At 39.3% G+C, this 26,703-nt stretch overlaps 7 protein-coding genes and 1 non-coding gene across 15 annotated transcripts; 5 read left to right on the forward strand and 3 right to left on the reverse strand.

The window, feature by feature from the left end:
* Positions 1-349: 349 nt before the first annotated feature.
* Positions 350-5,300, forward strand: LOC108623483 (dyslexia-associated protein KIAA0319). The gene is made up of 15 exons (XM_018022023.2): positions 350-859; positions 935-1,350; positions 1,430-1,602; positions 1,668-2,045; positions 2,120-2,345; positions 2,421-2,794; positions 2,882-2,993; positions 3,059-3,207; positions 3,287-3,477; positions 3,540-3,639; positions 3,706-4,026; positions 4,099-4,200; positions 4,271-4,456; positions 4,531-4,680; positions 4,751-5,300. The coding sequence occupies exons 2-14, from the start codon at positions 941-943 to the stop codon at positions 4,677-4,679; spliced, it is 2,871 nt and encodes a 956-aa protein (XP_017877512.1). The 5' UTR covers positions 350-859; positions 935-940; the 3' UTR covers position 4,680; positions 4,751-5,300.
* A 94-nt stretch (positions 5,301-5,394) lies between these two features.
* Positions 5,395-7,172, forward strand: LOC108623484 (tripartite motif-containing protein 45). 2 transcript variants are annotated; one of them, XM_018022026.2, is made up of 6 exons: positions 5,395-5,526; positions 5,591-5,787; positions 5,890-6,110; positions 6,174-6,367; positions 6,444-6,644; positions 6,713-7,172. In XM_018022026.2, exons 2-6 carry the CDS (start codon positions 5,609-5,611, stop codon positions 6,929-6,931), a joined length of 1,014 nt encoding a protein of 337 aa, XP_017877515.1. In that variant the 5' UTR covers positions 5,395-5,526; positions 5,591-5,608; the 3' UTR covers positions 6,932-7,172. The 2 variants fall into 2 exon arrangements, with proteins under 2 accessions (XP_017877515.1, XP_017877513.1); XM_018022024.2 differs by having other exon boundaries at positions 5,890-6,367.
* Positions 6,286-8,423, reverse strand: LOC108623486 (uncharacterized). Of its 2 annotated transcripts, XM_018022028.2 has the most exons (5): positions 8,055-8,423; positions 7,580-7,824; positions 7,376-7,504; positions 7,168-7,303; positions 6,286-6,397 (listed from the first exon to the last, which is right to left on the reverse strand). In XM_018022028.2, exons 2-4 carry the CDS (start codon positions 7,767-7,769, stop codon positions 7,173-7,175), a joined length of 450 nt encoding a protein of 149 aa, XP_017877517.1. In that variant the 5' UTR covers positions 7,770-7,824; positions 8,055-8,423; the 3' UTR covers positions 6,286-6,397; positions 7,168-7,172. The 2 variants fall into 2 exon arrangements, with proteins under 2 accessions (XP_017877517.1, XP_017877516.1); XM_018022027.2 differs by lacking the exon at positions 6,286-6,397 and having other exon boundaries at positions 7,137-7,303.
* Positions 8,424-8,457: 34 nt separating this feature from the next.
* Positions 8,458-12,623, forward strand: LOC108623460 (trichohyalin-like). 4 transcript variants are annotated; one of them, XM_026812324.1, is made up of 11 exons: positions 8,458-8,516; positions 8,805-8,908; positions 8,983-9,081; positions 9,155-9,336; positions 9,408-9,568; positions 9,628-9,800; positions 9,872-9,932; positions 10,004-10,130; positions 10,333-10,638; positions 10,700-12,127; positions 12,198-12,623. In XM_026812324.1, the coding sequence occupies exons 2-11, from the start codon at positions 8,824-8,826 to the stop codon at positions 12,453-12,455; spliced, it is 2,880 nt and encodes a 959-aa protein (XP_026668125.1). In that variant the 5' UTR covers positions 8,458-8,516; positions 8,805-8,823; the 3' UTR covers positions 12,456-12,623. The 4 variants fall into 4 exon arrangements, with proteins under 4 accessions (XP_026668125.1, XP_017877471.2, XP_026668124.1 ...); XM_018021982.2 differs by lacking the exon at positions 8,458-8,516 and having other exon boundaries at positions 8,585-8,908; positions 12,198-12,287; positions 12,360-12,623; XM_026812323.1 differs by lacking the exon at positions 8,458-8,516 and having other exon boundaries at positions 8,585-8,908.
* Positions 12,624-12,835: 212 nt separating this feature from the next.
* Positions 12,836-17,766, forward strand: drosha (ribonuclease 3 drosha). Of its 3 annotated transcripts, none has more exons than XM_026812292.1 (8): positions 12,837-13,039; positions 13,110-14,882; positions 14,954-15,371; positions 15,451-16,402; positions 16,464-16,673; positions 16,733-17,055; positions 17,125-17,270; positions 17,493-17,766. In XM_026812292.1, the coding sequence occupies exons 2-8, from the start codon at positions 13,151-13,153 to the stop codon at positions 17,663-17,665; spliced, it is 3,954 nt and encodes a 1,317-aa protein (XP_026668093.1). In that variant the 5' UTR covers positions 12,837-13,039; positions 13,110-13,150; the 3' UTR covers positions 17,666-17,766. The 3 variants fall into 3 exon arrangements, with proteins under 3 accessions (XP_017877532.1, XP_026668093.1, XP_017877530.1); XM_018022041.2 differs by having other exon boundaries at positions 13,134-14,882; XM_018022043.2 differs by lacking the exon at positions 17,493-17,766 and having other exon boundaries at positions 12,836-13,039; positions 13,134-14,882; positions 16,733-17,065; positions 17,125-17,215.
* LOC108623492 (mitochondrial mRNA pseudouridine synthase Trub2) lies at positions 17,766-19,077 on the reverse strand. Its single transcript, XM_018022044.2, has 4 exons — positions 18,841-19,077; positions 18,372-18,780; positions 18,152-18,288; positions 17,766-18,071 (listed from the first exon to the last, which is right to left on the reverse strand). The coding sequence occupies exons 1-4, from the start codon at positions 19,028-19,030 to the stop codon at positions 17,785-17,787; spliced, it is 1,023 nt and encodes a 340-aa protein (XP_017877533.1). The 5' UTR covers positions 19,031-19,077; the 3' UTR covers positions 17,766-17,784.
* A 388-nt stretch (positions 19,078-19,465) lies between these two features.
* Positions 19,466-19,538, forward strand: TRNAM-CAU (transfer RNA methionine (anticodon CAU)). Its single transcript has one exon. It is a non-coding gene; the product is annotated as a tRNA-Met (tRNA).
* A 3,904-nt stretch (positions 19,539-23,442) lies between these two features.
* On the reverse strand, positions 23,443-26,350 carry LOC108623458 (homeobox protein MSX-2). The gene is made up of 3 exons (XM_018021978.2): positions 25,994-26,350; positions 24,840-25,170; positions 23,443-24,658 (listed from the first exon to the last, which is right to left on the reverse strand). Exons 1-3 carry the CDS (start codon positions 26,061-26,063, stop codon positions 24,388-24,390), a joined length of 672 nt encoding a protein of 223 aa, XP_017877467.1. The 5' UTR covers positions 26,064-26,350; the 3' UTR covers positions 23,443-24,387.
* Positions 26,351-26,703: the final 353 nt, after the last annotated feature.

A 26,703-nucleotide genomic window follows, 5' to 3' on the forward strand; every position in this document is an offset into this window, starting at 1 on the left:
TCTCAAGGATATTCTATTCGAATAATACATGTGAACAATAATTTGTAATTACCATCATGCAAAATGATAGTATAAATTTTTTAACAACAATTTCTCGTACATGAATTTGCTATTTCATATCAGAGATTATCATATATATTTATAATAAGATCGTGGTGGTAAGATGACGCATAAGCCGTTTCATTTGCATAATCAATACGAACCAACATTCTTCTTCACATTAAATAGATGAATGACAATGAATAGATGAATAAAGATATAATATCAGAATATGATGATGAAAGAATGATATCTTTTTTCGATAATTTGTCTCTCAACTATTTTTACCAGTGTCGACCTCTGCAAATATTTCACCTGAGCGCTCAGCGCAGGTGTCATAGTGTCATGATCATGCGAATTGTCAAGTGATAGTAGCGTGTAGTGTAAGGTTTCGTGTTGCGGATTACTTATTTCCATGGGCTTTCTGCGCTCAGGGTGTTAATTACCAGTGACATACATTTTATTCCAACAATCGTCGTCGCAACTGCGGTTGACTTAATCGCCTTTCTTCCCTCGGCCTTTACTTATTCCGGTGTAACAGGAAATATGATAATTGCCCGTATAGCTGATTAGCTGCTGGTGTTGATAATAACATGCCGCTAATATATGATAAGTCTGAGCTGTCTACGTCCGTACACAAGTTGGAATTAGTAACAGCGACACGATCTCTCGCGAGTTTGCGATCGGTATTCGATGGTGAAGCAGTGCATAAGGTGACAGATGGTTCGTAAAGTAACCTGAAGCGTTTATTTCTCTTTTAAACGTTTATCTGTTTCATCTTATCTTTCGTTGTTTACGTACGGAGCGTATAAATAATAAGGTACGCAATTTTCTTTGACTAGAACATACAAGGATCCGTTTTGCGATAAGATTTGTTAACTGATAGCTGTTGTAGTTTAAAATGTTTAAAATCCTCTACCTGGGACTGTACTTATTACTGTGTGGAAATTGCATTGGAGATTATCCAGACGGAGATCCGAAATGGCAACTGCCTTGTTCCAGCTTATATCCAAGAGTTTTTACAAGCTATACGCCTCGTGGAAATCTTTCTAGTGGAACATATACCACTCAGCCACAGTTAAATGGGATGTATCACTGTGTGGCTGCGTGCTGCATGAAGCCTACGTGCAATGTGGCACTCATGCACAATGGTACCTGTTACCATGTGCAATGTGAAAGTTCCAAAATATGTTTACCTTTATATAGAAAAGATTTAGCAAATGAAAATCCCCCAAGCATGGTCCTAGTTAAACCTGTAGAAGAGGATGAGATATGGAATGATTTATTGGATCAGATAAACGATGACACTGGGTAAACTTCATGTTTCATATACGTGATATTTTATATCACACTTAAACTAATGAAATCTTTGTTACTTTGGCTGTTTTAGAGGTTTTCTAATGGATGGTACTGAAGGAGATCACAATCTTTTTGGTGGTTTAAATGAAATAAGCTGTTTCACTCAAGCAAATTGTTTAGAACATGAAGTGTGTCTTAAGCCTGGTGACAAACCTGATGTTGGTGTCTGTCAATGTTCTATTGGATATAAACGCAATATTGCTGGTAATTGCATTACTAGATATCTTTACAGAAGGAATTCATTTATTTCTAATATGTATGCATTATAGGACTTTGTACATTGGAAGAAGATCTAGAACTTGGTGTAACACCACAAATGAAAGCACAGAATATAAAAGACACGGGTACATCTGTGAAACCTCCAGTAAAGAGACTATTAGTCTCTGCAGTTTCAAAGGAAGTACGTTTACCGGAAAACGAAGTGACACTGTCCGCCTATACTGTGCCAGCAGAACAGGAAAATGAACATTACAATTATGCCTGGAGCCTTTTGAGCCAACCGGACGGTCATTCTGGCATAATGACTGATCAAAATCGTATGACCGTCAAATTAAGTAATTTGTCTGAAGGTTTATATACGTTCAAAGTTACGGTGAACGGTTCGAACGCGTACGGCGAAGCCTATGCAAACGTCAGTGTTTTACCACGTGAGTTCGCTTCCTATAACTATATGTAAGTACGTCAAGTGAAAATTTACTGATTCAGTAATAATTGTTCCTAGCTAAAAGAATTAATCAACCTCCGATCGCTATTATTTCGCCCGCCTCGCAAGTTGTAAAACTACCGAACACGGGAGCGGTATTAGACGGTTCATCAAGCAAGGATGATGATCGCGTTATATCTTATCATTGGGAATTGCAACGAGGTCCCATTGGATACCATCCTAATCTAGTCGACACACCAACGCTCCAGTTGGATAAGCTTATACCTGGCAATTATACTTTTAAGTCAGTATTGAAATTATACATTCTTATTTTTAGAAATTATCAGCTATTTTTGAATACTTCGTATCTTTATTTTAGGCTGACTGTTGAAGATTCTAATCATATCACCAACTCAACGAGCGCTAACATAACGGTTTTAAAAGTAATCGATTATCCACCTAGCGCAAACGCCGGCCAGGACATCATTATATATTTGCCGCAAAATACGTTAACACTTAACGGGAATTTGAGTACGGACGATCACGGTATAGCAAGTTGGGAATGGACGAAGAGTCCCTCGGATCAGAACAAAGCTGTGGATATGCAAAACACCAGAACACCGTATTTACAGCTATCTAACTTGGAGGAGGGAATGTATACGTTTGTGTTGAAAGTAACAGATAATTCAGAGCAGTCATCTACCGCGGAAGTTCACGTGTTTGTAAAACCACCAACGAATAAACCACCGACAGGTTTGTGACGTTTTAGTTATTCATAAATCGGCAACTATTTTGTGACAAGAATAGAAGCACTATTTCATTTCATATCATTTTGAATAGCCGATGCTGGGGAAAATATAACAATAGCATTACCCGAAACTAAAACCGTGCTCGATGGTCGGAAAAGTAAAGACGATATAAAGATTGTTTCTTACCACTGGGAACAAATGAGGTAAGTTTGAAATTATATATTGCTTTCATGTATTAGTGTATCGTACGTAACGGTTTCTTTTTCAGCGGGCCTAACACTGCCGAATTCTCAGCAGTGAATGAGTCACTTACGAATGTAACAAAATTAACAAAGGGCGATTACGAATTTAAGTTAACCGTAATTGACGATAATGGGAATAAAGATTCGGATACCGTCAACGTGAAAGTTACGCAAAGTAGATACATCATCCTTTATTTTTTGTTTATCGTTATCTTCGTTTATATGATCGTAAAAAAGTAATTTTTAATATGTAGATAAGAATGCACCTCCGAAAGCAAACGCGGGTGGTGATCAAGTCGTCGTAGCACCCATTAGTGCGCTAATTATTAATGGATCTAAATCAACCGATGATCTAAGAATTAGCCAATGGGCATGGTCAAGGGATTCTTCTAGTCTTGCTATAGGCACTATAATTCAAAATTCTGACAAATCGCCGGTTTTAATGGTAAACATTATAAATACTTAATATTACATAAAAGGATACGATCAACTTTCTTCTGTTTATAGTTAACAGATATCGTGCCAGGTAGATATGTTTTTAGACTAAAAGTCGTGGACGATCAAGGTCTTAGTAATGAGGACACGGTATCTGTGATAGTAAAGCCTGGTAAGTGATCAAAGAAATGGTATAGTACGTATTTTATTAGAATACTACAGTTTAAATTTTTTATAGATCCACAATTATTGTATTTGGTTGAACTGACATTGAACATCGGAGGAAATATGTTAACAGTATCGCAAAAAGATTCATTGGTACTAAAATTACAAATGTTGCTGCGAGACGAAGCATCTATCGTCGTTCGAAATTTAAGAGAGGAACCCCATACTGGTCGAGCTGTTTTAATATTTTACGTCGAAAAAAAGGGTGGCAAAGCTCCCATGCGTGGACCAGAAGTGGTGAAACGATTAAAAGAAAAATTAAGACAAGATTCTGGGCTTCTTCAATTGTCTGTAGCAAATATCGATACTGCCGTATGTCAAAACAATTGTTCGGGTAAGTATTTTATCGAACATCCTACATACATGTAAATGATTTCTTGTCACAATTTAACTCGTTTACACACAGGCCACGGAGTATGTGACCAAGAAACAAGATTATGCATGTGCGAAGCTTTTTGGATGCAAAATTTGATACAGAAATATTTTGGCAATGGTGACTCTAATTGCGGTACGTTAAAATACATGGAAATTCAAATTAAAGATAAATTGAAGTAATCTGCAACTGTGTTTCTTTTTAGATTGGAGCATTCTCTATGTGATAATAGCATTATTATCTTTAGTCGTATGTTGGGTTGGTCTTATTTGGGGCCTTATTTGTCTATGCCAAAGAATATGCACGGGTAAAAGACATTCGCTCCGCGCAAAGAAGAAGCCACCACGCTACTCTCTTCTCCAACCGGAACCCGGGGATGAGAGCAGTTCATGTACGATATACATTTTTCGTAATTTGCTAAAGTTTCATAATTTCATAAATTGTACATTTCAATTGTCTTTGCAGTTTCGGCACACAAAATGGTACTATCTGAGTCTGATACAGATTCCGATGATGTCCTGTTCGAGCATCGTAAAACAAAAAATAGCAGCCAAGTGAGAAACGGCAAATCTCGGAATGGATTTATCAAAGTGGGTTCTAGAGTGAAGACATGAGGTAAAAAGAATCGCTTGTTAGCGAATCGTGCATTAAGCACGTGTAGCTGTAACTTAATCGCACGTTTCAGGAGCCCGTAGGAAGATCTCGTTGAACGACGCACATTCGTGTACGTTTGATCAAAGAAGAACGTAAAATACTAGTCAGTTACAGGGCTGTCATTTTAAGTATGTACCTAACAAGAACAACAAATATGATTTGTCGTACAGAAGTTGCCATTTGTAAAGAAATTTAATGAAACTATCATAGATGAGTGTGTACTATTAAGTAGAGGCTAGAGAAACAACACAACAAAGTACGTACGTTTATTTCATCGCATTACGTTTAATTTCATCGGAATAGTACATACATCTATCTGTATTAAGTACTTGTATTCGAAATTTTTATTATGCAACTGTAGACGCACCGCTGTTTATACATGAGCGGTATAATAAGCACAATGATCAAACACAGTTTGATTACGGCCTTAGAAAGTATTGGAATTAGTATTTATATCAAAATAATAATCATTCCTTGTGCGCATTCTTTGTACATGTAATGTTTACTCCGTAATGTGTATAATCATCAATCTTATTTTTACACCGTACATGGATAAATAATAAAATTTATTATCCATATAATGAGTGTAGTAATTTATTTCGCAATCACCTCACTCTGCGTTTTTCACCACGAATTTTTGAGTAACGTGGATAGTATAGTATAAAGCACTATAAAGCGGACACGATTTCGCTTCGCATACGCCCGTTATTTTTAACTTATTATGCTATAGCAATCGCGAAGTAGCGCAGTGAGCTTTCTGTGCCATTCGTCGACGATTCCGTATGCACATCATTTATTTGTAAATTGGTGAGTACATTCTTATTTATTCTCTATTGTAAATAATTTATTTTTAATATTATCGATGCATTAGTTTCACAGCTGAATATTTATGGATTTCATTAAATGTTCGAAATACCAATCCATGAAGAATTGCTGCTGTGAAAAATCGTCGATGGATGATGAGCATCGAAGCAACGAAAACTACACATTCCCTGTACAAGCAAACATAATCGATCGTGTAAATCCTCTTGTTAGTATAGAACCATTACGCCTTGTCAAAAATAGAGAGTAAGTGCTATTTTTAATTTCTGCTAGACCGCTAACCAGATGGTCTCTATACAATATTTTTGTTTACGTGCTTAACAATAATAAATATTTGTCATGGAATAGGCATAAGAAAAATTCTATATGTGAATCTTTCGAAATACCTTACGGCATCCCTAATCATATAAACAATAAGAACACACGAGAGGAGACTGCTGCCTCTTTCAACGCGCAGGGAGATAAAAATTTCCGGTGTCCTAGATGTGGTAAAAGGATGCAGGAACCGCGATTACTCCCTTGCTTACATCCTATATGTTCACCATGTGTCTCAGAATTAATGAGCAGTCGTACGTACCGAAATTTTAATTGCTTATTAATATATCAATTTGATGTTCCCCGTATGTTCGCAGCTTGTAACAATTCTTCAAGAAATACGAAAAGTAATTATTACGAAGTATGTCCTTTGTGCGATTTTCAATTACCGAACGCTAACTCGCCAATTCCGCCTCCACATTATCCTCTTCAGCATCGACTGGTGATGAACGTCGTCAAATCGAAATTCGCAAATAAAGTACTTTGCGATGCTTGTTCAGATGAAGTCGTGGTAAGCATCACGTTCCCTCGAAAGTGTTTTCTGTAGTAACATTTAAAGAACATGTTGCTTTTAACGTTTTTCGAAGGCGGTTGTTCAGTGTTCCACGTGTCTACGCAATTTTTGCTTAGATTGTGGTACGCGACACCAGCAATTAGTCACGATGGAATTGAAGCCGTCGAAACACTCGGTAAAACCACTCTGGGAAGCTACCAAAGTACGGCGCACCGCATTCTGTCAGAGACACCCTACGCACGTATTGCGATTTTATTGCATTGCATGCCAGCAGGTTCATGTCCTTTATAGATTTCTTTTTATCAATTGAAGACGATTCTACTAACGTATAAGTTGTTCTAGGTGACTTGCAAAGAATGCATATGGAGTATTGAACACAGAGGTCATGCAACTGAAAATGCATTTGGAGCTGGGAAACGAGTTACTGCCTATTTAAGAAAAGTATTACAAAGGGCAAGAACCCTTTTAAATATGCTGTTGACGCAATACGATCGAAGTGCATTTTTAAATAGTACGCTAGAAAATAGCAGAGATTCTTCTTCACCTATGGAGTACAGGTAATTATTTTTTATTACTTTAATAAGTAATAACATGTCTAATAAAAAAATTGTCATGTGATGATTATTGCTGCGAAGCATATAAACTGTCATTTGAGGTATAAGTTTTACATTCCTGTAGAATGCAAAAGGCTGTGATAGAAGGTGCTACATACTTTTGTACCGTTATTTGTATACAATAAATGTCGTATTATAGAAGAAATAAAACATGTTTGAAAAATAAAATTTATTCAAAACCACCTGTATTAGAATAGCAACTGATGCACTGATTTCTGAAGAATTAGACAATGTCCATAACGTAAGATTGATCCACAGCAAGACCAGTGATGCACGCCAGGATGCCCAACGTGACCATGTCCACAACCATTGTATCCACCTCGATTTAAATTTGATGAATTATATATCATGAAAAATCATAATAACTTTATTTTAAGAATTTGTATATTACCAGGCATAGTCCCTCCACATCCACAAGTTACATCTTGTCTACCACCGCTTGAACAGAATGTACAGCAGTGGTAAGTGCCAGTATGATATGGTTTGAACATTGATATTCTTGCATCTTCACTAGAATTCTCTAAATGAAGTATTTTTTATTTGAATGGAAAAAATAATACTGTACTCATTTATATAAAATAAATATTTTCATTACCTAGTGGTGCATTAAATACTCCTAAAATTCTAAATTTCTTGATGATTGTACTGGCAAGGCTTAATATTTCTACATCCAAACCATCTGCAAGTAGTTCATTTGTAAGAGAAATAGCATCAAGAAGTTGTCTTGCCCTCTTCAACCTGTCAAATTCTTGAATCCTTTCTTGCGCCTGTTTCTCATGTGACATTGTTGTATTACAATTATTAATCTTTGCTGCATATTGCAAGTCCTCAATGAAGCATCTAAGTAAATTAAATAATTAGTACTTCAATATATTTCTGATGTGAACAGTAAAGCTGCACAAATAAATATCTCAGGTTCATATTATACAGAATAAACAATTGTCATGTGATGAGTGTTCTACAAAGATTTTAATTTATATAAAAAATTATATCCTTGATAATCTCGTAACACTGTCATTTGAGGTTCCAGTACATTTCTAAAATAGGATTTCCATGATTTACATTCTTACCCATCAATTACGTAATTTTTAATTGCACATTACTGTGGTGATATCTGTAATTTGCTTCTTTGTAATGTGATAAACGGCAGACGATATTCATAATTATTCTGAAGAATAATTTATAATTTTGCACAAATTTTCGTAATAGTTTCTTGAGCTACAAGTATGGATAAAAACAGAGGATCTCTGATAAAAGTAAATCATTAGTGACGCACGACACAACGTACTAGAGTATCTGTTGACGAAGTCACTTTAAAGAATATGTGCGAATTTTTTTAGATGTGTATTTTCTCAATCAAGCTTTTAGCTCCGACTATCAATTCCAATACTTCCGTTTAAAAGAAGGCAGATTTTATACTTTTGATATATACATGACATATAGACTGATTCGTCGGTCACATCTATAGATATATAAGAAATAAGAATAGACCAGAATAGACCGTGGGGTGGGACGTGGGACCGAGCTGAAAAGTCGGTAGAGCGATAGAGAGAGACAGCTGTATACTGGTGGCTGTCTAATTTTCTCACTCTGTTCATAAAGTTTTTAACTGGCCTAATCAGACTTTTAAACAAATAAATAGAATCATTTCCTTGGTATTAAAATATTTCTTTCAAATAACTTGGAGTTCTTTTATTCGTATCAAAACTCGTACTGACTTACGTAGTACAGTTCGAAATTCGTCCATTTTTATATTACGCGTTTGTTACCAAAGTGTGATTAAGTTTCAATCAATTATTTTATCTTGTTTAATAATACAGTGCCAGATAATAAGAATAAATGGAGCAAAGAGATCCAAGGACGAACGTGGTCAAGTCCCACAGCGCATCTCCGAGGAAAATACCAAGCACAGCTTGGGACGTTGGTAAGGTTTTATTAAAAGATTGTATCTTGATTTATGCGAAAGACGATCGTCAGTTTAGTAAATGTTCGATATAGAATCCAGCGGAGGAGATGGAATCCCGCCAGCGCACCGAAGAACTCCTAACACTCCGCATTTGAGTCCGCATAAGTATCCAAAGACTCCGCAAAGCGGAGGTACGATCGTAAAGAACATGAATTTAGAAATGTTTGTTAATTAAATCGCCCTACATAAAATGTTTCCACATAGAATCTTCTAAAAGAGAAAGGTCATCTTCGCAACTCGAACATCAGAAGCGGAAAGGGCGCTCCCCTAGTAAAGGGAGCCCGGAGAAGATTCCGAAAAGATGTAACAGCGGCTATTTCGCCGATTCTATGATACGCCAATGGACCAAACATGTCGGGATACAATCGCCATTCTCTCAAACAGAGGTCCGTTTTATTTTAAATACAAATGTACGTATTTGTAATGTCGATTTTAATCCTCGACAACGAATTGATAGCAGGAAAATGTATTGGCCGAGGAGATGAAACAAATGTGCGCATTGAAAGATGTCAGAATCCAGAAATTAATGAAGAAGTTGGAGACTGCAGAGGAGACTATATCTTCGTTATCCGGTAGACTTCAAACCCAGCAGGAGGCCTCGACGGAAATATTAAAAGAGTAATATATTTCTTATGCATCGTCTAACCAGAAACATTATTAACTTGTTTTTTCTCTAGATTAAATAATGACGGGGAATTGATTTCAAATTATTGTCGGGAATTGGCAGAGGGATTAAAAGGATTTCAGGAGCACAAAGATAATCTGTCAGAGATGTATAATGTTATTCTAGTTAATCAAAGAGATTATGTAGAGAAATTGCAAAATGAATTGAGCGCCGTGAAAGTAAATGGTAAACGAATTCTATTTAGTACGAATGTATTTTCTATTCCTTGTCATTTTGAAATGTAAATTTTTATATAGACGAGGAATGCAAGAAGAATATCAATACGATGAGAAATCAAGTGATGAAGAAAGAAGAAAGGTACTTATCAAAATTATATCATTCATTTATTGAACAGGTATAATTACGAATATCTTTCATTTTTTGATCAGAATACGAGAACTGGAAATTGTCGAGATTGAATGGAAAAAGCAACTGCAGGACTTGGAGGAGAAGTCAATGTTAGAGAGGAATAAATTACTTATGGTCCACGCTGACGAAATATCACAATTGACGAAGGTTGTGAAATATCCTTTTCTGTTTGTCTCGGCTAAATATTTTTCTTGAAATATATATACATACGTAGAGAGACATTTACAATCTTGTTTCTCCTATGGGAAGAAAAACATTTTAGTTGCGTTATTTTAGCTGCGTTATCTGTACACGTTGTTATCATACGTGTAATAAACGTGTGAAATGTTGTGCGCGATTATCATTTCAGAGATCGGAATATCTCACGTCGACGAATCAAGAATTGCAAATCCAATTACAAAGGATTGTGGAAGAGAAAGAAGCGTTGGTTAAAGACCTGCAATTGATCGAGAATAAGTATAATCATGTGCATAGTAATTACGCAAATTTGGAGAACAAATTAAAGGCGGTACAAACTGATAATTTAAATCTCGAGAAATCTCTCAAGGATGTGCAGCACAACGATGAAAAGAAAATATTCGAGTTGAACAGAAAAATTAGAGTTTTAGAAATGGAGAAGGAACGAGTGTACTCGGAGAAGAGTTTGAACGCGAAGGTAAACTTTTTAAAAATGCTCCTACGACTGGTTTGCTTGAATTTGTTTCTTTTATATATAGGAGATCGAAAATTATTATAAGTCAAGAGAAGAGAAATATAAGGCGGAAATAGAAAAGCTAAAAGAAGATTATAACGTTCAAGCAACGGAAATGAAAAAGATCGAAGCGGAGTATTCTGCTCTGATAAAATCACGGGAAGATGAACATAAAGTTGAAATAGAAAAGTTAAAAGAAAATTACGACGTTCAATTAATGGAAATGAAGAAGAACGAAGCGGAGCATTCTGCTCTGATAAAATCACGGGAAGATGAACATAAAGTTGAAATAGAAAAGTTAAAAGAAAATTACGACGTTCAATTAATGGAAATGAAGAAGAACGAAGCGGAGCATTCTGCTCTGATAAAATCACGGGAAGATGAACATAAGGTTGAAATACAAAAGTTAAAACAAGATTACGACGTTCAATTAATGGAAATGAAAAAGATCGAAGTGGAGCATTCTGCTCTGATAAAATCACGGGAAGATGAACATAAGGTTGAAATAGAAAAGTTAAAACAAGATTACGACGTTCAATTAATGGAAATGAAGAAGATAGAAGCGCGAAATTCTGCTTTGCTAAAATCATGGGAAGATGAACATAAAGTTGAAATAGAAAAGTTAAAAGGAGATTACGACGTTCAATTAACGAAAATGAAGAAGATAGAAGCGTGGAATTCTGCTCTGATAAAATCACGGGAAGATGATCATAAGGCTGAAATAGAAAAATTAAAAAAGGATTACGACGCTAAATTGACGGAGATAAACGAGCAAAATAAAATTATCCAGGAAAAAGAATCTTTTGAAAAATTGCAGAAGTACTTACAGGAAAGAGAGGAAAAACAGAAACTAGAAGATGCGCGAATTCAACAAGCAACGCGAGAAATTGCAAATCTTGGAAAGTATTTAAAAGAACGTGATGAAAATCTATTTAGAAAAGAAAAGGAAGTACTTGAGAAGCTGCGGGAGGATGTAAAAGAAACAACAGACGATCGCAAATACGACGATAGGCAAGTGGACGAAGAATTTAAGAGTGTCGAAAACTGTCGAAAAGAAAAGAAAGCAGATCGAAGTGGACAGGAGGAAGAAGAGCTCAATAAACTGCCGATGAATGTAAATAAAAATGTACCTAGGACCAGAAAGAGCGCCAAAGTAATAAAAGTAGCAAGTGTATCAGAAATTGAATTTGATAATTTACTAAAAGATATAAAAGAAAAAGATCGAAATGAATTAACACAAGATAGTCCTATCAAAGCAAAAAGAGCAGTAAGGAAAAGAACAAAACCAGTTATGACGGAGACAGTTAAAGAGACGGGAAATCAAGTGCAAATAGATCAACTGCTCGAAGGCGTATCAAAAAATTCATTTTCAGGTAGAAGCGAAGAAATGAGTTTGCAGCAGATGATGAGAGAAGATGAGTACGATTTCATTTCTGAAGTTGAACGAACATACGTATGTATCAAACATATTTCTTCTATTATGTATGCTATAAGAATCTACTCTTGTGAATGATTTTTTTCAGTCAAAAAGTCAACGAGAAGCAGGAATATTGAAGGAAAATACGTTGAGTCACTTTGATGATAGAATTGAAAAAATAAAAGGAAAAAATGAGGTATCGCTAAAAACTTATTTCTCATGTATCCGACGTATCATTAAGAGTGCCAATATTATTCTTCACAAACAGAATAAGGATATCCCATCGCCAAAGAAAATATTTACAACCGGGCTAAGGCAATACTCAAAACCAAAATCGCAACCGCGAAAATGGGGAAAATTTTAAGCAGCAACATCGAAAGATACAAAAGCGATTGAGATATATACGACCTCTGAAATCTTCACGTTCATTTAAAATGTATCTTTTTCATTTATTTCTATCATTCGTTACTGACTCGTGGTCGAATTATGTATACATTTAAAAAATTACATATTTAATTTCTTAGAAAAGAAAAGAAAGTATAAAAAATTACATTTTTAATTTACATATTATATTTTGATAAAATTCACAATGTAACAATTATTCATAAAGAATAAATATCTTTAATATGAAATAACAAATAACGTTATATTTTTATTCGGCGTGAGAACCAGTGAGCACTTTTATTTCCTCCTTGGTCATTGGTCACACGGTTATACGTCACACATACTAATAATTGTCATGATAATCGTTACTTTTCCTATCCTAACCTGACTAACGTCATGCTGCTAAATGTAAACTAGTGCTGGGTAGTTCTTGGCGTGTTTGGTATAGTGAATGTTAGTTTATATTTGTGTAAATAAATGTTGAAAAAGATTCGACAAATTAATGTAAAAAGCAATGTAATATCTTTATCTTCCGTGGTTAAAATTAATGTTGAAGCCTTGAAGGTAAATTATTTCATTATTATTATGTTTATATTAGATACAATACTCTAGATACTCAACAACCAAATCATAGGTTGAATCAATAATTATTTTTCAGGTAAAATATTGTTAGAAATGGCAAATTTTCCTCCCAATATGGGCCAACCCTACTTTTGGGGTTCAGCAGTTTCTCAACCACAAAACATGAAATATTATCCTGTACCACAACAAAATTTGCCACCTCCAAATTTTCCACCCCCAAATTATAGACAACCTCCACCATCATATAACATGCCTGTCTCTAATTTATATGAAAACAGACCTGGAAACTTTGCTCCACCATATAATAATACAATGGGAACATACTATCAGAATGAGGTTCAAAATACTTATTATGATGCTCCCTATCAGGATCAAACAGATGTACAATATGACAACCAGAATTATGGATTATGTAATTACTCTCAATCAGTGACTGGAAATTACAATTCAACATGGGATGATGGACCTACATATCAGAATAATGGCAATACAGAATGGAGTACTAATACGTACACATCGGATTGGTATAAGTCACAAGAGAATAGAGCTTCTTGGTATGAAACAAATAAAACACAAGAAGACGATACAAAAGCGGGATATAAAAGATATAATGATCCACCGAGAAATCGAAGATTTGAATCAAGATCGAGAGACAGAGAACCCTCAATTAGTTCATCTCGTTCAAGTAACAGAAGGCGTTCTAGAAGCCGTGAAAGATCAAGAGAAAAAAGGTCGAGCAGATCTCCATATAGATCAAGACACGAATCGCAGAGAGATAGTTATTCGAAGCATTCTAGAAACAGATCAACGTCTAGAGAACGTTTACACGGCGAAACAGATTCTGAGAGAAGATCGTTGTACAGAAGAAGTTCACATACGGCACGTTCTCCAAGATCGTTTACAAATTGCAGAAACGCAAGAAGATCAAGATCTCTAGACCGTCCATCTTACAAATCTAGAACAGCTAGTCCGAACAGGAATTCCTCTAAAAAAGATCCAACTGAAAGAGAATTGCTTCTAGAAAAATATAGGCAAGGCTACTGCGCCACGAGTAAAGATATGGAGAGGAAAATGGATGAATTATCTGCAATGGGAACCGAAGGTATTATGGAGAATGCCAGGAAAGTTTGGACACGTACAGCACCAGCAGATTTGTACTATACTAGGGATGAGACTAATCCAAAAATAATGAACGGCACGCCTAAATTGCATGAATTATGCGATTTATTTAAAAATGTGCTGTTAGACAGAGCTAAGGCTGCAAGAAATTTGCAGACCCCTTACGAACCACCTCCGAGGAAAACCAGAGCTCGTTTGTGCAGGCATAAGTCCGAGGCGTGCAGCAGTTCTTCTTCCGATAGCGAGAGCTCGATGGACGAAGACGATAGGATGATGGAGGAATTAATGGCAAAGAAGCAACATCCGCACAGATTACATCCTGAAATGTGGTTTAACGATCCTGGAGAAATGAACGACGGGCCCTTGTGTAGATGTAGCGCGAAATCGAGGAGATCTGGTATCCGACATGGAATTTACGCCGGAGAAGGTACAATAAATAAGTGTGACTTAAATGCGAACAACGCCGATAAATTATATCATTATCGGATAACGATCAGTCCGCCAACGAACTTTCTTACTAAGACACCGACGATTATTAAGCATGACGAGCACGAATTTATATTCGAAGGATTCTCCATGCTCTCGCATTTTCCAATTGTAAAATTGCCGACTTGTAAGGTGATAAGGTTTAACATAGAGTATACCATTCTGTACATAGATGAAAAATTACCGGAAAATTTCACTATTCGAGAATTGGATTATTTTCGTAAGTTTTCTCTTTTATTGCTTTTAGAATCTTATTCGGTATAGTCCATATTTATAAATCATTCTTTACAGAAACCTACTTGTTTCAAGAAATACTGGAACTTGTTGATTTTGATTTAAAAGCAGCGCAGGATAGAGAGGGTTGCGGCCAATTCCATTTTATGCCAAGATTCGTGCGCGATTTGGCTGACAATGGGCAGGAAATATTATCCATGAACGAGGTTTTGAATTATTTAATAAAGAGTAGTAAATTGTTAATCGATCCGAATGATCTGTCTAGGGTAGTTGAAATGCCCCAATACGAATGGCAAAACATAGCCGACGAAGTGAAGGGTATGATCGTTACGTATCCTGCGAAAAAACCATGCAGCGTTCGCGTGGATCAATTGGATAGAAATCAAACGGATCACTCGCCCGGGGAAATTGCTTACCCCGAAATAGTACATTTTGGAATCCGGCCGCCGCAACTTAGCTACGCAGGAAATGCAGAGTAATTCTTTTACTATAATACAAAATTAAACTGAAAGACGTGAAAAGGTTGATATCTATGTTGATTTTTTTTATTTTAGTTACCAGAAAGCTTGGAGAGATTACGTAAAATTTCGACATTTGTTAGCTAACATGCCGAAACCTTCGTTCGAAGATAAGAGAAAGTTGGAAGCAAAAGAGAATAAGCTTCAAGAATTGAGAACGCAAAGTAAAATGAAACGCGACGTTACCGTGGACGTTAGTTCTGAAGGATTTTACAGAACCGGAATAATGTGCGACATAGTACAACACGCTATGTTGATACCAGTACTTGTTTGCCATCTGAGATTTCATAAATCTTTAGACAATTTAGAGCGTACATTAGGCTATGCATTTAAGAATAGGTATCTCCTTCAATTAGCGCTTACGCATCCTAGCTACCGCGAGAACTTTGGCACAAATCCAGATCACGCGCGAAACTCTTTGACCAATTGTGGAATAAGACAACCGGAGTACGGTGATCGTCGGATACATTATATGAATACTCGTAAGCGTGGTATTAATACATTAATAAACATAATGTCAAGATTTGGAGCGCGAACTGAGACTGAATCATCGATAGCGCACAACGAGAGATTAGAGTTTTTAGGAGATGCCGTCGTCGAGTTTCTTACATCGATTCATTTGTTTCATATGTTTCCTGATTTGGAAGAAGGTGGCTTGGCTACTTACAGAGCAGCTATCGTTCAAAATCAGCATCTCGCGGTGTTAGCGAAGAAATTGAATTTAGAAGAATACATGCTATACGCTCACGGAAGCGATCTTTGTCACGATTTGGAATTGAGGCACGCGATGGCCAATTGTTTTGAAGCATTGATGGGCTCGTTATTTCTCGACGGTGGCATAGAAGTAGCCGATAGAGTTTTTGGAGAGACGTTGTTTAAAGATGAGGAGGATCTTGCCAAGGTTTGGGTAAACTATCCAAAACATCCTTTGCAAGAGCAGGAACCAACGGGTGATCGACAATGGATACCAAGCTTCGAACTACTACAAGTAAGTTCATTTCGTAAATGCCATATCTTGAAGAAAGTAACACTTTCTTTTTTCTGTTTAGAAATTAACGGAGTTCGAAGAGTCTATTGGCATAGAATTCACGCACATTCGTCTTTTAGCCAGAGCATTTACTGATCGTAGTATAGGGTACACAAATCTCACGTTAGGTTCTAATCAACGTTTAGAATTTTTAGGAGATACCGTGTTACAACTTATAGTTTCCGAATATTTGTACAAATATTTCCCGGAACATCATGAAGGGCATTTATCCGTAAGTAATATGGCAAATTTCTCGACAAACACAAGATGATACACTCTTATATTTTTTAGCTGTTACGAAGTTCCCTTGTAAATAATAAAACTCAAGCCGTTGTATGCGATGATTTGGGGATGACTCAATACGCACTTTACGGTAACCCGAAGGCTGAGTTGAAAACGAAAGACAGAGCAGATTTACTCGAAGCATTTTTAGGAGCCCTTTACGTTGACAAGGGTTTAGAGTATTGTCAGGTCTTCTGCGACGTCTGTTTCTTCCCGCGCTTGCAGGACTTCATTATGAATCAAGACTGGAACGATCCTAAGAGTAAATTACAACAATGTTGTTTAACATTAAGAACAATGGATGGCGGAGAGCCTGATATTCCTGTGTATAAGTAAGACAAGGTTGTGATGAATTTCTTTAGATAATCACTATACATCAATACATTCTATTCTTCTTGTAGAGTCATCGAGTGTAAAGGACCAACGAATACGAGAGTTTACACTGTTGCTGTGTACTTTCAAGGAAAACGATTAGCGAAGGCATCGGGCCATAGCATTCAAGAAGCAGAAATGAATTCCGCAAAAGAGGCACTAGAAAAATCTCAAGGTATAAATTTAAATATATTCTTATCATTTTGATGATGGTCGTGCTTTCTCATAAAAGAATTTACTTTTGTCGCCGGGATATATAATAACGAAAACTGACCGCCGTCGGCACTTTGTTGTAAGCTTTGTTACAGACATGAATGTGAAGCTGATTACCGTTGGCTCATTAAATTCACATATACGAGAGTCTAAAGTTTCTATTACTCATATTTTTTGTTTACAGATTTATTCCCGCAGTTGGACCATCAGAAACGAGTGATAGCAAAGAGCATGAAGATGCAACAGTGGCCGAAGGCAAATAAACACAAGTCGAGAGGAAAATCGATAAAATCCAAAGACAGACGTGATGATTCAGATTGTACTCAACGGTGTAAAAGGAGTCGTAGCGAAGTATAACACTTGCAAATGAAGTTAGAACTCGTTTTGTACCAAATGTATAATAATAATACCATGTCTGAGATAATGATTAAAAATAAATGGTGTTATTAATGTTGTAATTGGTTTAATATATTTATTTAAGCGTGCTCAATGATAGGATCTTCGCTGTCGACAGGTTCTTTTAGTTCGGGAACATCTTGAAGCAATACATCTTCATTTTGTTCAATGACCTGTCTGCAAAATTGCACATTACTAACGATTTCTTCTAAAGTCCAATGCTTTTGCAACAACGCGTGCTTTATATTAAACAAACCATCCTGCACACAAAGTATTTGCGTGCAGGTAGCGCAACTACGAAGCTGCATCCCTAAATCGTGAATTATAGTTTTCAGATACATATCATACTCATTTGTGCATACAATCTCTGTAAAAATATAAACTGGAGATATTATATAGAATTCTTTATAGCTGTTTGCAGATTCTAATACTTCACTAATGTTTTACCTAGCGTAAATTCTGGAGGTGAAAAGTCTACACATTTAATCGTATATATCATAGGAATATTGGAATTTGCTGGTCTAATTGGACCTCTAAGTGCTAATTCGTATGCAGCTTGACTTTGAATGTCAACCCCACAAAGGCTGCAAACATATGACGATATGTATATATAACAAGTATTATATTACACTTGTTTCTATTCGTAATGTAGGTTTCAACAACGTACTCAAACATTTTCCTTTGATGGGAAGATTGCATTGAGCTGCATATTTTATCGAGATGACCACGTCTTACATGCTGAAATGCAGACTTCTCTACTATTTTTCCAGTATGAAAATAAGTATCTGTTGCTTGCCCTAACAATCCCTTTACTCTATAAAACCTTAAACATTTGGATTCCTTCAATTTGTGGATCATCCGATTACCCTTGTTAAGTCCGCAAACTAATATACCAGACACATCTGGACGCATGATTTTCGTAGCACCTAATCTGAAGTCATTTGGTTGATAACGAGGGCCTACAACTAACGGATGGTCAGCAAAACTATCGCGAACGACAAGTTTCATCTGTTTATTTACTTGACCCTCTATAGCTATGTATTTCATCGGTGGTCGTACTTTCAAATCATTTAAATCTGAAATAAATACATTTTATTCACGAAGCGATTCATCGTACACAAAAGTTATGTTCCAACCTCTGCATAAGTTTTGGATTACAGTATCTCTCATAGTATTGAAGTACATTAGTGGAGGCTTGTATATCAACAATACTCCGTTTAATGCCTTGTAAACCTGACTCGCGTCATTTACATATTTCGATATCTTCTCTACTAACATGTCGAAAATAATTTGTTTATTACTACTAGACGCAATGCTAGCACTCATACGTTCGTCCGTTCACGTTCACTGTTCATTCCCTCTAAAGTACCAATAGTTAGATGATCTATAAAATAAGGTCCAGGAAGTGGCGACATCTGAGTTGGATTTACATATTAAACGTTATGCCTAATTGAAAGACTGTTTTATTCATAAAGATAATAGAGTAGATAAACTGAGGTGAATCATACGTGTAAGAGGAAATGGTATATGTATAGCAGACGTTTTCATCTGTTCTCTAACGCTGCCCTGATCTTTTCTCTCTTTCTAATACGTTCCCACTTTCACGACTGTCTCCCCTACTCTATATCTATTATCTCTATCGTTTTATTACGAACAAAATCTTCGAAAAGTGAAAATAGCAATTTATTTATAGTGAATACAATTTTTTTTTTAGAATTACAAATTTTCTCTTAAATACTTGGAATTTTGTAGTGCCTCCGTGCCTCAGTAGCGCAGTAGGCAGCGCGTAAGTCTCATAATCTTAAGGTCGTGAGTTCGATCCTCACCTGGGGCAATTTATTTTTAATTCGCGAACATAATTATCTAATTTTAAGCTGACAACTCTTGCACGATCGTAGGTAACGCGCTCTGTCTCACTCTATCCCCTAGCACCCATGCTAGCACCATACCTCTCTCACTTCCCCCACCATCATTTTTCAGTGTTACAGTGTTACATGTGCTAGGTTAAGGCTGTGAAAGGCTTTAAAGTGCAGAACGTAATGAATAAAAGCTGTTTATCATTATTTTTTCTAATTTTCTTTATATCGATAAATAATATTCGCAAAAACACAGGAACACGGAATTTTTCAGAGAACCGTATTAGCGTTAAAAAGATAGAAACAATTGTAAGAAAGGCAGCATGGCGACAAACAACTGAAACTGAAGGGAACGAAAGAGAAAGAGTGGCGAGAGACAATTATGTAAATATAACGCTCGCCGGAAGGGACTCGAGGCATCTTGGAATTGAAATGTGGAAGTTAAAACGAGTTGTGAATTGTTTGCTGCCCTTTAGCGATACCACAATTTGCAAGCAAACAGCCCATTAAGCTGAAGCCGGGTATATAGCTTCTACCTTCCCACGGTGGATAGGTGTTGCGAGTTGCGACCCTTTCGTCGGAATAAATCCTCACCGAAAGCCAGCTACAACGCGTCGCTTCCATTATATTCAGCCAGCTTATTTTCACGAGTCGGCGAAACGGGCATCGCTGCATCACATTACTTTACACTTTACGCTTTACATACAAATCTTTCACATCGGTTCTTCCACAGATCATAAGATCACGAAGAACGACAAAACAATTAACAAAAAATAATCATACATTCGGTTTTTTATGGCAATGTATCATAAATGCAAACGTTCATCTGTAGAAGAACGTTAAAAAAACGAATGTGTGTAATGGGCAGATACGAGATATTTTAGTAATGGATTTTTTTAATATAAAGTTCTGGATATATGAATATGAGAAAGAAAAGACTTTAATCATTTGGAAATAAATGTATTGTTCAACTTCTGAGTCTCGAACGTTAACAAAGGGACAGATTACGGATTAAAAAAACGAGTTGCGAGAGGAACTAGGCAGATCGTACGAAGCCCGGTACGTGAATCTTAGGTCTACTCGCACTTATCGTATTTTCAGGGTGATTATACGTCGGTGGATATCGACGAGCCGTGGCAGAAAATGAGAGAAAAGGTAAAAGAGGCTGCGGGTCCGAGGGAGGTGGGGGATGCTTCCGCGGTTTACTTTATGCAGACGCTGGGGCTACGATATGCATCTGCATCCGTTACGTATAAATGCGGAGATACGCGGCCCGGTTCGCAGGTGCGCAGCGGCGGCAAGCTCGTTGCAAGCGCGGTTGATTCCGCGTTGATTCAGTCCGTATTCAGTGCATCGAGTCCCGCGATGAAAAGGCGTTCCGCTTTCTGAATATATTCCAATTAAAAAGTCGGAGCTTCGTTACACTCGGCCCTGCCCCCGTGGAGCCCCGTCTACTCTCTCATCTCTCTCTCTCCCTCTCTCTTCACCTTTTATCCACTTCTTCTCCTCTCACCCTTCTTCCTGCTTCGCGATGCTATCCTCCTTCACCCACCGTCCGCAACCGATTCCTTTTACTTCTGTTTTTGCCTTCCATCAACGGATCGCGATCCCTTTTCGCTACCGTGCAGTCAGCGATCCTGCCTCTCCTCTTCTACCCCCGCACGTTTCTCGGTTTCTCCAGCAATTACGCTGCCGCTTTTTTTCTGAGGTATTAAAAATGTCCAGGCCCAACCTTGCGCTTCGGTTTCTTTCCACGCCTAGCCCTTCATCGTAATATGTTTTCGTTCTAAACGAGATTGCACTTTTTCGAAAAAACCGTGCCCTTTCTCGAGTCTATTTTGAAAACCAAGATTGATTCCCGTAATCGTAAAATTCTCGTAAACTGTTGGGTTCTCCCCGTAAGAGATTTATCCGCTCGACTGTTTAATCGTAATCAGGGATTGTGGAAAGTCGGCATCGAGAGGATCAATTATCAATGAAAAAAGGAAGAATGGAACGACGTGAAAACGATGCTATTCGAGAAGAGAATCCTGTGGTGTAGGTTTTGTGAAAGGGTCGGGCGAATTCGAAGACGCATGGGAAGAGGCCAAGAGGCCCCCCGTGAAGTATTTAACGACGCCGCGCCGTGCTTTCGGAGGGTAACAGAGAGGAGCGCATCGTAAACTGAAGAGGGATAAGAAGCGCGTGTCCAAGTGCCAACATGACTTACGCACGTATGCACACGCGTATTCGCTCAACGACAATACGCACGTGGCCGAGTGCACGCTCCCGTCACACAGGATATTTTCTCGTTTCGAGACCCTTCCTCTGTCTCTGGCTCCTTTACCTTCGCCCTATCCAACCGAGGGATCCTCGATTCGATTCAAGGTTCAAGCCAACCATCGACGAGTCAAATTATAGCCGTTTACACGATTGAAACGCACTCGAATTGCCCCGGTATATCAATACGACGCGGTTACTTCTTTGTTCTCGTTTAGACCAATTATTTTACGATTCCGCCGATAAGCTAATTGCTTCGATTATATAACGTTTCAATAGTTCCTAATAGCGCAAGATTATTTACACCAAGTAAAGTTATTGAGAAGAATTAAGGAAATACGAGGAAAAATGTAGAACGGGATACGTAAAATGAAAAAAATCGCGAAGTCGAAAGGCGACGTTAAGAAGACGAGGAACAATGAGCGCGACAGAAAATTATTTCGAACAACATGCGATTCATTATGACGAAGTAATTATGCGTGACGCGGCCGCGGAGGCACGGAAAGAAGCAGAAAATGATACAAAACGGGGATAGAATCGAGGGGCAGAGAATTCTTCCTTCACTCGCGTGGTTTCACGCTCGGCAAAATGTATCCACGGTCTTTTTTTTCCATTATCCGTCGAGGGTCTCGTACTCTGTTTCATCCTGAATGAATCCGAAAGGAGCGTCCCTCATGCATTCCGTACGTATCTCCACGGGTCGGACGTGGCTCTATACACGCGAGCAACAATTTATTCTTGTAAAAGTCTTGGCGAGTCCTTTCAACTTTCCACGCACCTTTTCCTCCCATTACGAACACCTCAACTTTCGTGGAACAAGCGCCGCGGCTTCAAGGGCTCGTTGAACGTTTTCGAAAACGTGCTTTAAGCCATTTTCCCGACTGCGATCTTAATCAAATGGTACTTTTATAAAATCAAAGAGAATATCGGAAACGGTTTCGAAGAGTATCGAATTTCAGAATTCGATTCCCGACGAGAGTGGAGAGAGCGAGGCAAAGAAAAGTGATTAACGACGTCGTTACGCGAGATCGTACGCGAGTCTCGATTAATGTAGTCTAATCATCCGTGTAAAGAGATCGTACACTTTTCCATTCCGATCTTCCTACGCCGCCGGTGGTCCTCCACGATATTCACTCTCTTCTCCTTCAATTAACGGACGAGTCTGCGATCGGCTCGCGAAAAATGATCGCGCGACAATCGGTTCTCGATCTCCCATCTGCCGCGTTGTCTCTTCCCATCTCCTCCCGTCCCGCGGTCCGTCTCTCTTTCTCGTTTCGATTCCGTTCAATTAAATCCGGCAGCCAATTCCAGCCACGAGTGGCAACGGCACTCGACTTGTATCGGTTTCAGCCAATTACTTTCAGCTAGGGCTCGCGAGTTTGCTGTTTCTGGCCACGTGCCCATTGTCACGCGCGGGTTGGTAGTTCGCGATACGGGCTCGTTACAGATACCGATTGATCCAATAAAAAAAACGTTACATTCTATCACGATCAAAATACAATTTCCCATCGAGGCGACGCGACGCGACGCGACGCTTGTTCTTTCCGATCGTCGACATTCAACGTGGAGACGTAGCGACGAAGAAGAACTTGGTTGAAAGAAGGAACAATTAGAAGACGATTTGTTTGATAATAATTTATTTATCTACAAGAATCCTTTGGTTGACGAGAGGTCGCCGACTAATTGGAGAAAGTGATCGATTATCAGCGGTGAGCGTTGGTGAACTAAATCCCTAAACGAATGTCGACCAGCGAACGCTGGCTGAGAACATTGCACGCGTCGTTGTCGTTTCCATTTCCATTCATTTGCCTGTTGCGATTATCTACGTGTCTCTAGAACGGCTCTCTACGAATTCGACTCGGCTATAGACTTCGACTAAACTCTGAGGCTGAAGTAGAGATTCGCGAAACACTCGTGACTCTTTCTCCTCTCCACGCGGTGAACGAAAACGAACCGACTACGACTACCGGCCAACTTGTTAATTACATATGTACACTGTTTCGCATGCATGGATAGACACGTGAAACAACTCCAAAATGGAATGCGAAATTGTCGGGCCTCGGTATCCTGGATACGTACGGGGAACGTTATCGGCGCGGCGCGAGCACAAACATCGCGATCGAGTCTCTCATCGTTCCTTGGTTCGCGCACTTCACTGATTAGGTAGGGCGTTAGCATTCGCACCAAACCGGAGTGTAGCCACTCGGCGAGGAGTCGAGCGCAAACGTCCAGCGACTGCTTCGTACAGTAATTTCCAACCGAGTATTCTTGCACCAAATCGAGTCGCGATAACGCGTAAAGATTTAAGTGTTTTCGACAGGATTTCCCGAGGAGGATGTTCTGCACTGAACCAGGACGAAGCCTCGGTGATTGCAATCGTGAACAATAATTTCCGCCGAGGTTTTTCTGTACCATACCAGAGGACGAACCCGGCAATCTTGACGATTCATCGAGAGGATCCGTCAACTGAGTACAGCGATTTCCAACGGAGAATTGGAATCGATACGTCGAGATAGATTGATAAGCTGTGAAGCGGAAACGATGCTGGAACCGCCGCGTTGCGCCGGGTTAGAGCGGGCATCCATGGACGTAGGTGACATTCCTAAAGAGGGCTGCCGCCGTCGAGAGGAATGCGGCCGTCGAGGCTGTCGACGGGGCCGGAGGTGGTGGCGGCGGAGGCGGATGCGTTTGCGTTTGGGCCTGACCGCTGTACGGTGGACAATAAGCGTCTATGCTCCCGTGGTGAAGACCGACGCCTCGCACCAGCAATTCCTTTTCCACCGTCGCTTGGTGCCGGAGTTGCTCCAGTCGCAGCTGGTTCTGCCGCTTCCATTTCGTTCTAGAACATCAAGCGTTGCGAACGCTTTCAAACATCGGTAGATGCGACTGTAAATACTTATATTCTTCGATTAATTAATGTGCAGGAGGAAAACATTGTGAACTGTGCTGACACACTTGCGCTTGAGTTACAACGGGCAAAAGCTAGTTGTACTAAAGATTACATGAAGGAAAATGCTGACCTTCTGTTCTGATACCATGTTTTGACTTGGGTTTCCGATAAGGACAGAGCGTCGGCCACGTCGCTTCGATCCGCGACGCTCAGATACTTCTGACAACGAAATTTCCGTTCCAGGTAAGCGAGCTGAGCGTGAGTGAATGCGGTGCGTCTTCTCCTGGGCTTCCGTCCGCTCGGAGGACCGCTGGTCGTGCCGCAGGACTTGCCTGAAGTCGCGGGAGCGGGCGGGGGTGACAGAGCTGGCGGTGGACTCTCTAACCGAGCACAGGGACTGCTTCCTGGGTCGATCGTGTCCTCGGAGTCCGAATGAACGGCAGAGTCGTCTTCGGAATCTTCTGTAATCCAGTTTTATTTCCTCCGTATACATATTGGAAATCTTATTCCTGTCCTCATAAGCAGATATCCAATCCGAAACCAATTATCGAGATCGTAGAATTAATGTGATACTACAATTGTTAAAGCCTCTTCGCTAATCATTGCCCTCGTTTTTCTTTCTACTGACTGAGTATATTCATCTGTATCGCGAGCTGCTTTGTAACAAATTTGGTTTGATCGGTTCTGGTTAGTGGTAAACGATCTCAATCATTGAAACGGCTCAGTGCCTGGCTCTGATTGGCCAATAAACTCGGTTGAGCACGACTTCGACGGGTGGCAACGATCGTCCGATTAACGAGAGCTAACGAATCCTTCCGCAGGTTTCGCACCATCTGTAGGATCGTCGTTTAATGGGGCACCGCGCCCTGTCGGGGCACCGAAACAACCCCGGGGCTACGAATCTCGGATAAAAATAATGGAACCGCTCCACGGGGTACCGCGTAACGAGGATCCCGGCGATAGGCCACGCGGCTACTACATGCAATCGAAATCTCCTGTTTCTTGATTACTCGAAATTAAATAAGTGCGAATAACGACAATGATTGGAACGACTCAGCAATAACGATCAATTTATTATTTGCAAACGTTGTTGCAGGAAATACAACATAATATTTAATCGCGAATAACATAAAAAGATAAGCAATTATAAAGAGAAGTGTGTTGGAATAAATAATTTTTGTTATCAACACACTACACGGAAGGTTCGATTCAATGATGATGATGCAACAAATATTAAATTAAAGAGTATTATCTATGATTACGAAGAGGGAACGAAATACTCACCGTGAACACGCTCGGACAGAACATCCCCCAGGAGGTCCCTTATCAGAAACGACTTGTGCTCCTGCATCATCGCACTCTCCTCGGAATGCGAAACGGTATGAACGAACGGCGAGATCGGCGATTAGACGGGTAGGTAGTCGCGAACCAACTGACCGGAAGCTTCGTATCGTCGCGACGATAACAGGGACACCTCAGAAACGACGGAGGACGAGTCAACGAGTTTCATGCTAACGCGGGGACGCTCAGCGTCGTTCTGGGTATCAACGGGGGATGACCGGATGTGCATGTCCAAGCCTGAAGCTCTGGATCGTCGTCGCCGCTTCTCGACGTTCGACGTCGAGCGCGCACGTTGCTCGGGTGTCGGGGGTGGGAGACAAAGGGACGGAAGAGGAGCAGGGTATCTCGCGTGGTAACGCGAGTTAAGCAAAGGGGTTGGCGCCGAGCGAGAACCCGCGCCACCCCGCTTCAATTAATCCGCCCGTTTATTTTCAACGGGCTGCCTAATGCTCGCGCGATTTTGCAGCCATTTTGGGGGTGGTGGTGCTGCGCGACCCTGCTTCGCCCTCGTCGAGACGCGACGATTGGTCGGGTCGGCTCGACGTCTAGGAGTGAGAACGACGATGGCTCGACGTCGATTGGTCCGTGGAAAGCGGCCGCCTCGAAGGGGGTTGGCTCTGCCCGCAACCCTTAAAGAACCGATGCGAGAACGC

This window comes from Ceratina calcarata, unplaced genomic scaffold (genome assembly GCF_001652005.2).
Source record: "Ceratina calcarata isolate Rehan_Ccalc_2016 unplaced genomic scaffold, ASM165200v1 scaffold27, whole genome shotgun sequence".
NCBI classification, from domain to species: Eukaryota; Metazoa; Arthropoda; class Insecta; order Hymenoptera; family Apidae; genus Ceratina; species Ceratina calcarata.

Coding starts and splice junctions, on each gene's coding strand:
- LOC108623483 (XM_018022023.2), top strand. CDS start 941: ATGTTTAAAATCCTCTACCTGGGACTGTACTTATTACTGTGTGGAAAT. Junction 2,046..2,119: donor AAACGTCAGTGTTTTACCAC/GTGAGTTCGCTT, acceptor AATTGTTCCTAG/CTAAAAGAATTAATCAACCT. Junction 2,795..2,881: donor AACGAATAAACCACCGACAG/GTTTGTGACGTT, acceptor CATTTTGAATAG/CCGATGCTGGGGAAAATATA.
- LOC108623484 (XM_018022024.2), top strand. CDS start 5,609: ATGGATTTCATTAAATGTTCGAAATACCAATCCATGAAGAATTGCTGC. Junction 6,368..6,443: donor CTTGTTCAGATGAAGTCGTG/GTAAGCATCACG, acceptor CGTTTTTCGAAG/GCGGTTGTTCAGTGTTCCAC. Junction 6,645..6,712: donor ATTGCATTGCATGCCAGCAG/GTTCATGTCCTT, acceptor AAGTTGTTCTAG/GTGACTTGCAAAGAATGCAT.
- LOC108623486 (XM_018022028.2), bottom strand. CDS start 7,769: ATGTCACATGAGAAACAGGCGCAAGAAAGGATTCAAGAATTTGACAGG. Junction 7,505..7,579: donor AGTATTTAATGCACCACTAG/GTAATGAAAATA, acceptor TACTTCATTTAG/AGAATTCTAGTGAAGATGCA. Junction 7,304..7,375: donor ATGTGGAGGGACTATGCCTG/GTAATATACAAA, acceptor ATTTAAATCGAG/GTGGATACAATGGTTGTGGA.
- LOC108623460 (XM_026812324.1), top strand. CDS start 8,824: ATGGAGCAAAGAGATCCAAGGACGAACGTGGTCAAGTCCCACAGCGCA. Junction 9,801..9,871: donor GAGCGCCGTGAAAGTAAATG/GTAAACGAATTC, acceptor ATTTTTATATAG/ACGAGGAATGCAAGAAGAAT. Junction 10,639..10,699: donor AGAAGAGTTTGAACGCGAAG/GTAAACTTTTTA, acceptor TTTTATATATAG/GAGATCGAAAATTATTATAA.
- drosha (XM_026812292.1), top strand. CDS start 13,151: ATGGCAAATTTTCCTCCCAATATGGGCCAACCCTACTTTTGGGGTTCA. Junction 16,674..16,732: donor ATCATGAAGGGCATTTATCC/GTAAGTAATATG, acceptor TATATTTTTTAG/CTGTTACGAAGTTCCCTTGT. Junction 17,056..17,124: donor CCTGATATTCCTGTGTATAA/GTAAGACAAGGT, acceptor TTCTTCTTGTAG/AGTCATCGAGTGTAAAGGAC.
- LOC108623492 (XM_018022044.2), bottom strand. CDS start 19,030: ATGAGTGCTAGCATTGCGTCTAGTAGTAATAAACAAATTATTTTCGAC. Junction 18,289..18,371: donor CATCAAAGGAAAATGTTTGA/GTACGTTGTTGA, acceptor ATATGTTTGCAG/CCTTTGTGGGGTTGACATTC. Junction 18,072..18,151: donor ACCTCCAGAATTTACGCTAG/GTAAAACATTAG, acceptor ATATTTTTACAG/AGATTGTATGCACAAATGAG.
- LOC108623458 (XM_018021978.2), bottom strand. CDS start 26,063: ATGATGCAGGAGCACAAGTCGTTTCTGATAAGGGACCTCCTGGGGGAT. Junction 25,171..25,993: donor TCTGTCCGAGCGTGTTCACG/GTGAGTATTTCG, acceptor ACTGGATTACAG/AAGATTCCGAAGACGACTCT. Junction 24,659..24,839: donor ACATGGTATCAGAACAGAAG/GTCAGCATTTTC, acceptor TTGATGTTCTAG/AACGAAATGGAAGCGGCAGA.